The sequence below is a fragment of the Rhincodon typus genome, chromosome 36 (assembly GCF_021869965.1).
Source record: "Rhincodon typus isolate 14 chromosome 36, sRhiTyp1.1, whole genome shotgun sequence".
NCBI classification, from domain to species: Eukaryota; Metazoa; Chordata; class Chondrichthyes; order Orectolobiformes; family Rhincodontidae; genus Rhincodon; species Rhincodon typus.
Window position 1 is genome coordinate 4,390,089 of NC_063367.1, and position 12,480 is coordinate 4,402,568.

At 39.1% G+C, this 12,480-nt stretch overlaps 1 protein-coding gene across 9 annotated transcripts in view; it reads left to right on the forward strand.

Annotated features, from left to right (window-relative positions):
- sin3aa (SIN3 transcription regulator family member Aa) overlaps nt 1-12,480 on the forward strand; it is a 121,469-nt gene that overhangs the window by 89,011 nt on the left and 19,978 nt on the right. For all 9 annotated transcript variants that reach the window (XM_048617003.1, XM_048617005.1, XM_048617002.1 and 6 more), the window contains 3 exons: nt 2,485-2,654; nt 8,356-8,529; nt 11,418-11,510. In XM_048617003.1, the coding sequence (XP_048472960.1) occupies nt 2,485-2,654; nt 8,356-8,529; nt 11,418-11,510 (437 nt within the window). The remainder of the gene's footprint in view (nt 1-2,484; nt 2,655-8,355; nt 8,530-11,417; nt 11,511-12,480) is intronic.

Genomic DNA, 12,480 nt, shown 5'->3' on the forward strand with positions numbered 1-12,480 from the left:
TTTTCCCGCAACCAACAAACTGATTGTGATGGTCTGACAGGATCTTTTATGATACATTTTCTAATGCTAAAAAGAAGCATGTTGTCAAAGCTTTTTGTCTAACACTCATCAGACAAGCACAAGAATGCCAAATTGCAAATGGTCATAACAATTCATACTGCAGCAGGAAAAGGGTGCTGATTGGTTGGCAAGTTAACTTTGATGGCCAAAATGCTGCCATGGAGAAAACAATGATGCTCCATGGCTGCTGGGTTTTGGCATTTTTACTACTCCTTTCCACATTAAGGAATAGAAAAGAAGACTTAATTTCAGTGTTGTATTTTTACAGACAAGGGAATTTCTGCGAGATTAATTAAAAATCATACCAAGGTAAAATGTAGTTGTCAACGGAAGTTTTTTTTTCCATAGACTAAACAGTGTGCAGTTGATTAACTTGTCTCATAAATCAAAAATATTGACTTTTTGCTAATGAGCTGAGAGAATCTCAGATTGTACAGAATTAAATAATTCAGCCTAACAGTTCCATACTGATGTTTGAGAATGAATAGTAATAATTGTGCTAACCCTTCTAACGTTTGATTGTTTTGTACGGAATTTTTTTTGATTTTGATTTGATCTAAGCTTTATTTGTTATGTGTACTCAAGCACAGAAGTACAAGAGTTCAGTGAAAAATATTCAATGTTGTCACACATGGCACCTCTTGGGTACAAAGGTACCTAGGTATGAAACTTAGGGTCCAAATAGTAACAAATAGGGAAACAAAGTTAAAACTAAAAGTAAAGCATTAGCGTTGTTCTTGGTGTAAGTCGAAAACAAAACATTACAGTCCTTCCTAGTATTAAGTGGAAAAAGCAGGAATAAAGGTAAAAGTTGAATATATTTGAAACTGTAGCGTTCTACAGTGCACAGGTTGCAACAGACTTGAGCTGAATTGGCTCACTACCTGTATAAAATCTGTTACAGTAATTTTGATCCCTGTAAACTGTATCTGATTTTTGAATTTTGTTTTGTGTATTTTGTTTGTTTTGCTCTGGTCTATAAATATGCATAGTGCCGCAGTACCACTTCTAGTAATGTGACCGTACTGGGAAATATCTCCCTGCGGTATCTGTAAAGTTATAACTGTAAACTAACACAGTCTAGTAAACAGCAGGCTTAAATTGTATCAGGGAGAAGAGCCAAATAGTATCACTGGTAACACTGTGACCTTTTGAACCAAAAGATTGCAACCCACCACATTGTGATTTGAGCACATAATCCAAACTACTGTTCAGCTGCAGTATTGAATATTGTCAGCATGAATGAAGTTGATTAGACATTAAAGTAAGGCACTGTCTCTCATTAGTTCAGGTGGGTATTGAAGATGACCACGGCACTGTTCCGTGAAGAACAGTGGGCACACCCACTATTCCTCAGTTCTGAGGAAGGGTCACCGGATCCGAAACATTAACTCTGATTTTTTTTTCTTCACAGATGCTGCCAGATTTGCTGAGCATTTCCGGCAACTTCTGTTTTTGACCACTGGAAATAGATTGGTCATCCACCTCAACCCTGTTTGTGGAATCTTGCTTTGTGATTAGCTGTACAACAGCGTCAGTTTCACAACATAATTCATTCTGCATGAAATGCAGCAGAATATTCTTAAAGCAGTTCTTTATAAAATAATACAGTCAGTGTTTCTTTGATAGGCAGCAATTAGGTTTGTTATTGAATTATAATTTTATGAAGCTATTTCCTCAACTTCACATTCTCTCTTGGGCTAATCACTAGTGAAGGGAATAGAACTTAATTAATAAGGCAATGCTGAAAGAGCTTTCAGGTTAATGGAAAAATTCTGGGAAATGTTATAAATAAAAGCTGAAATATTGTGGATTGACTGGGAGTGCTGATTACGGTAACTTCTTCACGAGAGAAGCTAGGATGTCACTTTATAGCTGTGATATTTTTGATATTCTGACATGTTTCTCATGTTGGATTTCTTCAGAAATCTACTCCTTCGGGATAATTCATTGTAACATGTAATGTGATCTACGATCGATGTAATAAAGTGGAAAAGTTATTGCATTAGCTCTGTATACAGTGGTACAACACAGGAGCTATTTGGCATATTTTGAATGCTTTGAAAGAGCTATCAGTTAGTCTCATTCCCCTATTCTTTGCCCTGCAAATCTAAGTGTACCTCCTATTCCCTTTTCAATGTTGCCATTGAGTCTGCTTCCATCACCCTTTCAGACTGCATTTCAGTTTGTGTGTGAAGTGCTGTGTACCTCATGTGGACTATGGTACTTTATATGTGCACAGGAGTGGTGTAAGGAGCTGAGTTTTGCATGTGGCAGCAGAGGTGAACATCTTTGTTTTATGTACATGAGAGTCCTGTTTATTTGGAGCTGCATGTAACTCTTTCATTGGGACAAAATGTGATGGGAATTACTTTGAATATGCATGGCTCGATGGAGTAACCTGTTAGTTTTATCAAATTTCAGTGGATATTGACGTGGAAGACTATTACCCAGCTTTCCTTGATATGGTGCGGAATCTTTTGGATGGCAACATGGACTCCTCCCAGTATGAGGACACACTTCGGGAAATGTTTACGATTCATGCATTCATCGCTTTTACAATGGATAAACTCATCCAGAGTATAGTCAGGCAGGTAAGATGTGGTCAATCAGAACTCTTGCCATTTCCTCCTGTGTCTTAGTTTACAATTGTGATCTAAAACCACAATAAGTTGTATCACAATGTTCCTCACTCTCATGCATATTAAGCAGGACTTTTGAGATAGTCAAGGAACTCCATATGATTGCCTAATGTCAAAACAATAAAAACACAGAGACACAATAAACATTGGTATTTTTAAATTTGTTCACACCTTACATGGCCTGACTCTTTACAGGAATAGACATTGAAAAACATTGGAGTTCTCTCTGGAAAAACTCAGTAACCATTTTCCACTTGGCATGCTGCTTTCAGACAAGACTGCCGTGTCGTCCTTGCAGTCTTACACACTTTTGTGTTTTCGTGTTATTGTGCGAAATTCAAGAACATGTCTGACTTTTGCAGTTTCAACTGGGGAAGCAAATGCCTGCGCAGGCAGGCAGACATTCGTTGAAATATTCAGGTCATCAGGGTGAAATCTTTCTTTTCTTCCAATAATATGTTTTGTCCACTTTCCTGTTATATGACTCTACCTGGACAACCTCAAACATTTAGTTTTGTTAGCCTCGCTGCTTGCGTGTATCTCGACTTTTGAAAAGCAATGTGGCTTTGTGTCACATTTGCATCAAGATGACTCCGTCCCCTCCAGTTACTTCTCAATAAAATATCCTGGTGTTGATATTTTCAGAACCTTGCAGAAGGGACACATATTTGTTGCATTTTTGCAGGACATATAATGTTGTATTGACAGACAGGGCTGATTGGACATTAAGCAGAAATTGAATGAACTGCAAAAGTCGGAATGGATTGATTGAGTTCTGAGGAAGGGTCACCGGACCCGAAACGTTAACTCTGTTTTCTCCTCCACAGATGCTGCCAGACCTGCTGAGCTTTTCCAGCAACTTTGTTTTTGTTCATGGATTGATTGATTAAGCATGCAGATGTTGAGAAGGTATATGAAGTTTAGGAGATATGTAGCAAGGCTGAGACGCTTATAAAGATATGAAGTGCAATACCATAATGGTTTAAATCTGTATTGCTTGTGTTGGACTAGAGTGGGGGACAGCTATACCATGCTGAACCTTAGAAGGTTTGGGCTAGGGATGTAACTTGGCAAAGTTTGGACACAGAATGGAGTTAAGTTGCAAAGAAACCTGGACAAGATTTTTGCAGTCGGTGTTTTAGAGGGTAGATGATGCAGGATCATCTTGGCCCAACTGGGACATGTTTGCCCCTTTTGGAGCAGGCACAGGACTAACAACTGTGACAAATGTGGCAAATGAAGACTGGTCATAGAAATTAGAGGTCTCTGAAGAGTTGTAGCAAGGTGATGACTTCGCCACAGAGAAGGAGAGAATGAAATTTAGTCTTATTTTGGAAAACCACCAGCAGTGACTGAGCAGAAGGCAATGTCATACAATTGATACATCTGCCAGAAGGAAGAAAATTTAAGAATTGGGGAAAATTTGAAGATTTGTCCAGTAAAAATGACTTTATTACATTGAGTGGTTACATTTCTGAAATACTTGGTGAATTATTTCCCTAAAACCTAACAAATAACTTTGAAGAAAATATTTTTAATGCTGCTGTATAGAGCAGGCAATAGTATTGCAATTAGAGACAACAACCCATTGAATTACTTCAAGAGTGCATTGGTATTGTATTAATATTTGCTTAAGTTCCTCTGCACAGAAATAAGAGTTTATTAATTAAAATATTGATGTATAGTTGTGTAAGATGCAATGCTTGGCAGGGCTGCTTGGTGGTTAGTTCATACAGTCCAACTGATTTAGTGTGGGAAGTGAACAGTGAAACTGCACTTCCTGTAGAGATTTGTTTAATCAGTTAAACCAGATCTTCACTATTGCCTACTCAAGAGCAGTTTGAAGCTGTCCCCTGTCGTTCTGTCTGACATGTTTTCTGTCCTGATGTTGATGCTTCATGTTTCTTTAATAAAAATCGAAAGTTGAGAGGGTTGGATTATGAGGAGAGACTGAGGAGACTGGGATTATATTCATTGGAATTCAGAAGAATGAGGGGAGATCTTATAGAAACGTATAAAATTATGAAGGGAATAGATAAGGTGGAGGCAGGAAAGTTGTTTCCGCTAGCAGGTGAAACTAGGACTAGAGGGCATTGCCTCAAAATAAAGGGAAGCAGATGTAGGACTGAGGTCAGGAGGAACTTCTTCACCCAGAGGGTTGTGAATCTGTGGAATTCCCTGCGCAGTGAAGCGGTTGAAGCTACCTCACTGAATGTTTTTAAGGCAAGCCTAGATAAATTTTTGAGCAGTAAAGGAATTAAGGGTTATGGTGAGTGGGCAGGTAAGTGGAGCTGAGTCTCAAAAAGATCAGCCACGATCTTATTAAATGGCGGGGCAGGCTTGAGGGGCCAAATGGCCTACTCCTGCTCCCAGTTCTTATGTTCTTATGAACTGTAAATCAAGAACAAAAACAAAGTTGCTGGAAAAGCCCAGCAGGTCTGGCAGCATCTGTGAAGGAATAAACAGAGTTAACATTTCAGGTCTGGTGACCCTTCCTCAGAACTGATGATTCTTTGCCCACTTGACAATGGGAGCTTTTAAAAATGATGATTAATTCCTGCATGGCCTTCTGCTTTTTACCCTGTATAAATTTGAGGTCATCCAAAACTCTGCTGCCAATGTCCCGACTTACACCAAATGCTGTTCACCTACTGCTCTTGTGCTCACTGACTCACACTAGCTCTCTTTAATCCAAGCTGTGACTTTAAAATTCTCGCACTTATTTTTAAATTCTTCTTCTGTAGTCTTGCCTCTCCCTGTTGCTACAATCCCGTCTAGCCCCAAAACCCTCTGAGATGTCTATGCACCAACATCTTGAATTTCTCCATTCCACGATCGTTCATGCCTTCAGTCACCTGGGCCCTAAGCTCTGGAATTCCCTGTCGACAACAGTCTGCCTTTTAACCTGACTTTCCTTCTTTTAAGACACTCGTTAAAATCTACACCTTTGGCCAACCTTTTGGTCATCTGCCATAATATCTCCTTACGTTGCTTGGTGTCATATTCTGTTTATCATGTCAAAACAACATGACTTGTATTAGATACCCTGTATAACTACAATTTATTGTTGTAGTTTTTGCATGATTTGAACTATATTTAAATTATCCACTAGTGCAAACATTTCATTATCACTAGTATTTTTCTAAAACAGTATTTTGAAGTTATTGTTTTAAATTCAGTACCATTATTAAACTGTTGCCTGCGGTTAAGTGTGGTTATGATTGCTATTATGGTCCATAAAGCAAGGGCAGATTTGTTTTATTTTTGTTTTTACCTTTATTATTTGCTGTTTTAATTTCATGAAATTCATGTACCTTCTGGTCAATAAATGATTTTTTTTGTTGGTTTGAATTGCTTAGAAATGAATGAAAGCTGGATTAGAATTTTTTTTGTGACCAGGAAGACTATGGTGCACCTTATTACAAGGCTGTGGCAAAAAGCTTGGAAACTGCTGCCATAGGCAAGATTTTTCAGGCTGACGTTTGTATAAAAGGCATGCTTGTGTAAAGAGAAAACTTAGGCCATTGGTAATCAGTGGAAAGCAGTATCCAGTCTCAAAGATGGCATTGCAGAAAGTGTGCTCCTTTTCCTGACATTACCATCCCTCTGCTCCTGCTCCTGGTGCTAGCTTTTGTCCCTGCTCCTGTGGGACCCATCCTCCATCTCAACTCCTCAGCCCCTCGTCAGCGAAACGTGCAGTGATGATGACATCACTGTGCATGGAGTGCGCAGATGTCATTGCACATGTGCACTCAATCCTGTAGCCTGTCCCCTCATGGCTAACTGATGACATGGGCTGTGTTTGCACATGCGTGTGACCATTTTTACTTAATGGATAATCATTCCGTATATTTTCAAGGTAAAAGATTTATATCTTGATACTACCTAGAGCTGTTTTGTTAAGTCTGTGAAGGTAGGTACTGGGTAGTAATTCCTTGGGAATGTTAAAATTGTTTGACCTCACACAGTATTACTAGAGAACACTCAGTTGTGATAGTCACTTGTGAGAAGGAAAATGACCAGCGAAGCAAATCATTTTTCCTCAAACTCGTTTTGTTTTCATTGGAGGCTACTGTGAATCAAGCTTTTCTCCTGACAGCTTTACATATCTGTTCCTGATCCACAGACAGGCCAGTGGTTCCACAGCAGTACGCCAGAAACCTGGGCACAGACAATTTGACTGTCTTCTACTCTCCACCAACAGAGGAACCTACTGAAATTATCTTTAACCACACTTGCTGGTCGTCTGTGTTTTATACATCGATATCGATATGCTGAATTAGGCAGCAAAAGGCTTTGAAGCTTACAATGATTTTATTGTATGTTATAGTATAGTACAAACATAAGTTTCACCTTCTAGGCCCTCTCACTGTCTTAAAAACCAACATTCCACTGGAGAAGAACTCAGCTCCAGGTATATTCTAATCAACCTGTTGAGAGATATTATTACACAGATCTAAAGCAAGTGAAACTTGAATAAGAGGTAGGGACACTAGCTCCACCCCACCGGAGGCCCCCAAGAACTCAGCTCTAGAATTTCTTAATCAAATTAGTCAAAACGTTATGACACGTGTCTGGAAAAGGCAGGACTTGAACCCAGACCTCCTGGCTCAGGGGTAGGAAGAACTCAACTCTAAACTGCAAGATTTTTTTTCAATCGACCTGTTCAGAGATATTATTATACACCTCCGGATCATGTGGGAGTTGAACCCAGGCCTCCTGGCCCAACAGTAGGGACAGTGCCACTGTGCCTCAAGAGCCCCTGAATCCTCAACTGCAAAAGTGCAATGAGCATAATCTGCTCTCCATGAAATCTACAACTGGTCTATCTGAGCCCTAAAGGGACCTGCATATACAACTCTTTGACAGTCTGAACTGGGTACACCGACGAGTATTGTCTGATATACTTGTTTACAATCTTTTTTAGAACTTATTATTTGAATGATAATGTCTGCTGTTCAAACAGAAGTGCTAAAGTCCACCCTCCTTTCATCAGTTTATTTTAGTATTTAAAGGAGAAAATAAAATCTCTCAATTTTGTGAGTTTCATGATTGTGTTCATTTTATTGTGGCATCTGCAAGAGCAGTATGGATAAAACCAAGAAGGAGTTTCTTTACTAGAAAGTTGATTATTTCCTGTGGTCTGTCTTGTTTTGCAGTTCTTTTTAAACGATAGTTGGAAACAGAGATTGGGAGTAAAATTTTATTATTTGCAATCAGTACTAGTTGTTGTGGTTTAATATTTCCACAGTTGTCAATCATTGAAAGTATAGACATAAATCAGTCAATAGTTTTCATGGTGTATTCTTCTCTTGTGTGTCCTAACTGATGAATTCCCATCTGAAAAGTTGAGAGTAGCCTGGGGAGCCTTTATGCATACTGACGTGATTTATACTCAGAGCTTCTCCAGAATAGCATGGCTGAGATTGGGAATGCGCAGTGAGGAAATTGCAGTGGGCTTCAATGTATTTGTGCCAGGGTGCGACCAATTAATTTTTTAATTAATCTTTCTGGAACTAGTTGCTCCCTTGACTTGCACTGAGATCAGGAATATTGCTCACCTAGCCCTTAAATTCCAAAGCACAACCTTAAATCTAAAGGTCAATATGAATCATTAACCTAACACTGCTTTTTGTGCTTTTCTTCTTTACAGCTGCAGCACATTGTGAGTGATGAAATCTGTATACAGGTTACTGATTTGTACCTAGCAGAAAGTAATAACTGTGCCACTGGAGGTCCCTTGGCAACTATTTCCTCCCGAGTTGTTATCGAAAGCAATTACCAGCGCAAGGCTGAACAGCTCATGTCAGATGAGAACTGCTTTAAGGTACGTGTGTGTTCAAATGCAGATTCACCATTGGCATAAATCCTGCTTAACTTACATTTGACGAGATTATGGCCAGGAATGTCTTCTGCAGGAATCAACACAAAGAGGAATCAGTATGGTGTAATATGACTTCAATTTTACTCAGTTACTGTGGAAGATGTGGATTTATCACATGGTGGCAGCCCATCAAACTCTCTTATTGCTGAACAAAAAAAGCATTTGTTGAAGCCTTTCCTCTTGCACTCATCAGTATATTTACAAGAATACCAATGTAAGGAGGAACAGTGTTTTATATTGTGTAAGAGAGTGCCAGTTGATTGGCAAGTAGACTTGCAAGGTGAAGACTGCAAGATGAAAAACTTCAACAAAAATGTGTCTTTTCTTTCAGCAACATTTCAAGTTCTTTGCTGCCAAATGACTATTTATAACGCTTTATCTTGGTTTGGTTCTTTTGAATGCAGTTCTGTGCTGCAATTGTGACATTAAAATAGCACCTGACACTATTGTTTAATTGTGTTCCAAGTTTGGTCTTTCTTTTGGAGCCCTCTGTTAACAGTGGCTTTAAGTCTAGAGAAAAACAATGACTGTGACAAAAGCAGTTCAGTAAAGCTAAGAACTCGTGTTGAAGTTGTGAGGTGGTGACCACAGAAAAAGAAAGATAATGTGATATAAACGGGGTCTATCAAAACGTTTTGTGCATTTTCAACGATTCATATAAATTTTAAACAGTTTCACACATTTGGGATTTGGAATACATATCTGATGATATCTCCTGTTCCCCATTGCAGATGTGCATTACAATTAATTGTTATTGAGAATTCACCTTTAAACTGGTAGGTGTGTCTGCAAGTCTAACAGTCTTCCGTTCTCAGTCCCCTTCTCTCAAAATTGTAGAACGTTGCAGCTCATGAAAAGCGTGGGTGGCTTGTTGTGTCCCTGTTGGTTAACTAATTGGGCACTGGGACAACAGTTATTTGGAAAATTTGGACTATTAACGAAGCCAAGGGAAATATGTTGCCTTCCTTATAGTGTTATTCTGCTTTGTTCTAGTAGCCAGAATAACACCAAGTATATAGTATATGTGTGCACTAACTGCAGTGAATCATTGTGACGGTACAAGCATTACCTGAATTAGTCTTCCATTTTGTTCCTACTTTCCACGTCTTAAACTTGTTTGTTTATTGGTGATAATCTTAAATTGATGTCCTCTCCTTGTAAAATCATCTACCATCTGAAGTACTGTTGCCCTATTTACATTTCTCAAAATTAGTTTTGAGAATCCCAGTCAGATCTCCTCCTAAATTCCTCCATTCTAAACTTCTAGAGTCCCTTTTACCTGCGATCTTTTATTCCTGATATCAGTTTATTGAACTTTACGTAACATCATTTGTAAAGAAGAACCCTGAGGCTGGGCATCATATTCTATTTGCCCACTCAGTGATTTGTATCAGTGCTCTAGCTTTTTTAAATTGTGTACCTAGTTATACAACCTGAGATCTCATATGCTTTTTGTTTTAACAGCTTTATTAATGTGCACATTAATTTCTAAGATTTTTGAAGTTGAACTTGTGGCCCCTCAATTCCTTCTCCTTTCTAATATTTACCATTTTAGTGTATTTGTTACATTGTAGGAATTTTTGGTATTTTACGAAAAGTGTTTGAGCAAGTTGGTCATGTTTAGGGTTGCAATTTAAAGTAATTTGGCTTGTCACACAGGTTTTTACTCAAGAGAGCTTCAGGACAAAAATTGGTGCTTTAGATGCTGGCAGATTTTGAAATTGTTTCCCCAAAGAGAATACTTTAGCTTATTCGGAAATCGATAAGCATTCTCTTCCATTGTATTGCAAGGCAGTTGATCTTGGGTACTTAGTAAGAGTTGTCCAGATTAGCTGTTTCCTTGCTTTGGACTCTGGCAGTTAAAGAGAATAATCTCATTTTAAAGCAAGCTGCAAAAACAAGGTTTCACTCAGATCTGAAGATTAGAGTACAGATGGGTAGTTAGATATTTTACGTTGTGCAAAGCTGGACATAATTTGTTCACTGGTGCTTTTCTCTCCATTTATTTGCTCCCGATTCCTTTATTTTTCCATACTGAAACTTGCTTTTATCCTTTTAACTTACACCTTCATAGAATCCAATCTTAGAATCCCTACAGTGTAGAAACATTCAGCTCAACAAGCCCACACCCTCCTCTGAAGAGCATCCCATCCAGACCCATTCCCCTACCCCTGCATTTCCCATGTCTAACCACTTAACCTAAGCATCCCTGAACCCTACGAGCAATTTAGCAAGGCCAGTCCACCTACCCTGCACATCTTTGGACTGTGGGAGGAAACTGGAGCACCCGGAGGAAACCCACACAGACACTGGGAGAATGTACAAACTCCACACAGACAGTCGCCCAGAGGTGGAATCAAACCAGGATCCCTGGTGCTGTGAGGCAGCAGTGCTAACCACTGAGCCACCATGCCGCCCTACTGAGCCACCGAGCCTTTAGTTTCAACATATTATTTTTCAATACCTTTTTTTCATAAAACATGCAAGATGATTTGGTAGAGATACATGGGGTGGGGTGACAGCTTGCAATGTTTTTCTATATAGTTTAAAGCAGTTTGTTCAGAAATGTTATGACACTCTTTTGGAGTAATTGGAACTTGAACCAGGCCTTCTGGCCCAAGGTAGGGACATTACAACTGCCCAACAAGAGGCCTGCAGTGTCTTTGCATACTTAATGAAGAAATAGCTTAATAAAATTTTGCTAAGGTACAGGTTTAGTGAAGTGCTACCACAATGTGAGTCAATAGTTGATTATAATATTTACTGTAAAAACAAATACCGGTTATATTTTAAAGCCATTCAAACTTATTATTTATTTTCTCCCTCCCTAGCTTACATTCATACATAGCCGAGAACAAGTGTCATTAACCATTGACCTATTGGATACTGAAGAGGAAAACTCCGACGATCCTGTGGAAGCAGAGGTGCGCTTGACAAATTGAAGTTGAGATTGATGAATGATATGAGGTTACTCCCAGTCAAGAGTTTAAAATTCCTGGTACCCTGTCTACACAATGGGATAGTTTTACTTTTCCAGAAACACCTAGACTTGCAGCAACCAGAAAATTCCTTTTTAAATTTCATGCATGAATCAAATTATTCTTTCTCCAATATTATACATATAAGAACAAAAGGCATACACAGATTTTCCTCCACATAATATTGTGGTTCCTGTTTTTTGGACTCTTACCATCATTACAGCCTAAGCTTGTTTTAGTTTATTGAACTTCAAGTACAAGTATTTCATCTCAGCAACATGCCCAGCCCACATCCCAGGTACACAGCTGCCCTCATCCTTAGGGTTGTAGAGATTAGGAGTTTGGAAGCTCCTGTCAAAGGAGCCATAGTGAGTCACTGTGGTGCATCTTGTAGATGGTACTCACTGCTACAACTGTGCATTGATGATGGAGGGAGTGAATATTAAAGGTCGTTGACAATGTGCCAATCAAGTGGGTTGCTTTAACCTAGATGATGTCAACTTCAGGTGTTGCTGGAACTCATCCAGGCAAGTGGAGAGTATTCCATCGACTGTAATTGGTGGACAGGAGACAAGGAGGTGAGTTAATCGCTGCAGAAATCCTAGCCTCTGAACTTCAGTTCAGTTCGGTTTCATTTCTGGTCAGTGGTAAAGGCCAGGGTATTAACAACTGGGGACTCAGTGATGGTAGTGCCGTAATATATCCAGGAGAGATGGTTAGATCATCTCATGTTGGACATGGCTGTTATCTGGTTCTTGTGTGGCGCAAATATTATGTGCCACTTATCAACCCAAGCCTGGAAGTGTACATACATTTCATCGAATTTAACTAAATGTCAGGAATCATGGGATACTGACTGTTTTATTCTGTGGGCTGTCGCTTTAGTCTCGTTTCAATGTGTAGGATCCATGAATTT